At 36.7% G+C, this 1,732-nt stretch overlaps 1 protein-coding gene across 1 annotated transcript; it reads left to right on the forward strand.

The window, feature by feature from the left end:
- The first annotated feature begins 505 nt into the window (after positions 1–505).
- On the forward strand, positions 506–1,195 carry LOC145009369 (uncharacterized). The gene has a single exon (XM_078968078.1). It carries the CDS (start codon positions 506–508, stop codon positions 1,193–1,195), a length of 690 nt encoding a protein of 229 aa, XP_078824204.1.
- The last annotated feature ends 537 nt before the right edge of the window (positions 1,196–1,732 follow it).

The following is a 1,732-nucleotide window of genomic DNA, read 5'->3' on the forward strand; positions in this document are numbered from 1 at the left end:
CCAAGAACCGGGAACCATACGTGGATCTGGACCTAATAAGCATCAATAGGTCCAATCAAAGGTCCATCAATTTTTGCAAAACCAGTTCAATCCAAGAATCGGTCTAATCTGATCCGGTCTAAAAGCTCACCCCTACCTGAATTTACTTATTGATGTTTAAGTTGGTGGAACTTGTTACTTATCCAATATCATATTTTTATTAAATCATTAAAAAAAGTTTATTTTTATTTTAAAAATTATACTTTTAAAATACATTTTATAATAATTTCTCCCAAAAAGTAAAACATACTTTAAAAAGAAAATACATTATTTTATTATTCCAAACATGTGTAGATAGATATCACCTAACTCATGAATTTGCGTGGACTGTTTTAACCTGAAAACAAGACGCGTTGAATCCTTACGTGTCGATCGTTGCCACCACCAACCGCTACTCAACACATTTATCCCTACATTTTCAGGTTTTCACAGCTCTATCAAAGAAACCCATTTTCAGATCACAAAAATGTCAGGTGGAGTAGCACCCATAACACTAACAAACGAGGAGAAACCATCCCTCCGTCGCCGGCAAGGCTTCCTCTCCTTCAACCAACTCAACGCCCTCGCCCTTATCGTCGTCTTCTCCGCCTCCGGCATGGTCGGCGTCCAAGACTTCGCCTTCGTACTCATCTCCTTCTTCTACATGTTCTTCATCGCCAAGGTCGCTTTTCCGACCATCTCTTCCAACCCCGAACCACCTGTTTTCGCCGACCACAAACGCCTCCTCACCATCTACGTCTCCATCGGAGCCTTGATCGGACTGTTTCTCCCGGTGGTCTACATACTTCACGGCGTTTTAGAAGGAGATAAAGAAGGTATCAAAGCAGCAGCACCCCATGTTTTCCTTCTAGCTAGTCAAGTGTTCATGGAAGGCGTGACGTTTTCCGGTGGGTTTTCTCTCCCGATCAGGGTTTTTGTGCCGGTGGTTTATAATTCGATAAGGATGTATGCGATATTGGATTGGGTGAAGAACGAGATGATGAAAGAAAACACAGTGGATCATGGAAGCAGCAGAAGGTTGTATGCGGGAAGATTGCTTGCAATGGCTAATATGGTGTTTTGGGGGTTTAATCTTTTTGGGTTTTTGTTGCCTTTTTATCTGCCAAGAGCTTTCAAGAAATACTATGGGTGTAGCCATAATAACAAAGATTCATAGATTTTCAAAACTCAACCTTCAAATCTTAAGATGTAGGGTTCTTGAATGAATTTGTCTTCTTTGGGTTCTAAATATTATGTTAATATTTTTGGAAATTGAGATACGTGGTTTTAGTTTCACATTTTGGAAAGTAAAGAGGTCTTTGTTTTAGGACTTTTTGTTGCGACTTTTTTGTGTTATGTTAACCACCCAAATCCTCTATCATCATATCATGAAATATATTACCACTTTATTTATAACTTTATCATTATTCATTGAACGTAGCATGTTTTAACTAATATGTTTTGTAACATAAAATCTGATCAAGATAAGATCCTATCAAATATAAATTAGTTTCTAAATTTGTTCCGAAGATCTTTTGTCTGGTATGTATTATAATTCAATGTCCTACTATTAATAAAATAATAGTTTTAGGTTTAGGTAGTCACATATCATTCTAATTTGTTTGTCACATATATACTATCGTATCATCTACCTAATAAATGAAAATGTTATTGATATTTGTCATTCTTTCATTTATTTGATCACATATCATTT

This window comes from Lactuca saligna, chromosome 8, assembly GCF_052625555.1.
Source record: "Lactuca saligna cultivar CGN05327 chromosome 8, ASM5262555v1, whole genome shotgun sequence".
In the NCBI taxonomy this organism is placed as follows: Eukaryota; Viridiplantae; Streptophyta; class Magnoliopsida; order Asterales; family Asteraceae; genus Lactuca; species Lactuca saligna.

Coding starts and splice junctions, on each gene's coding strand:
- LOC145009369 (XM_078968078.1), top strand. CDS start 506: ATGTCAGGTGGAGTAGCACCCATAACACTAACAAACGAGGAGAAACCA.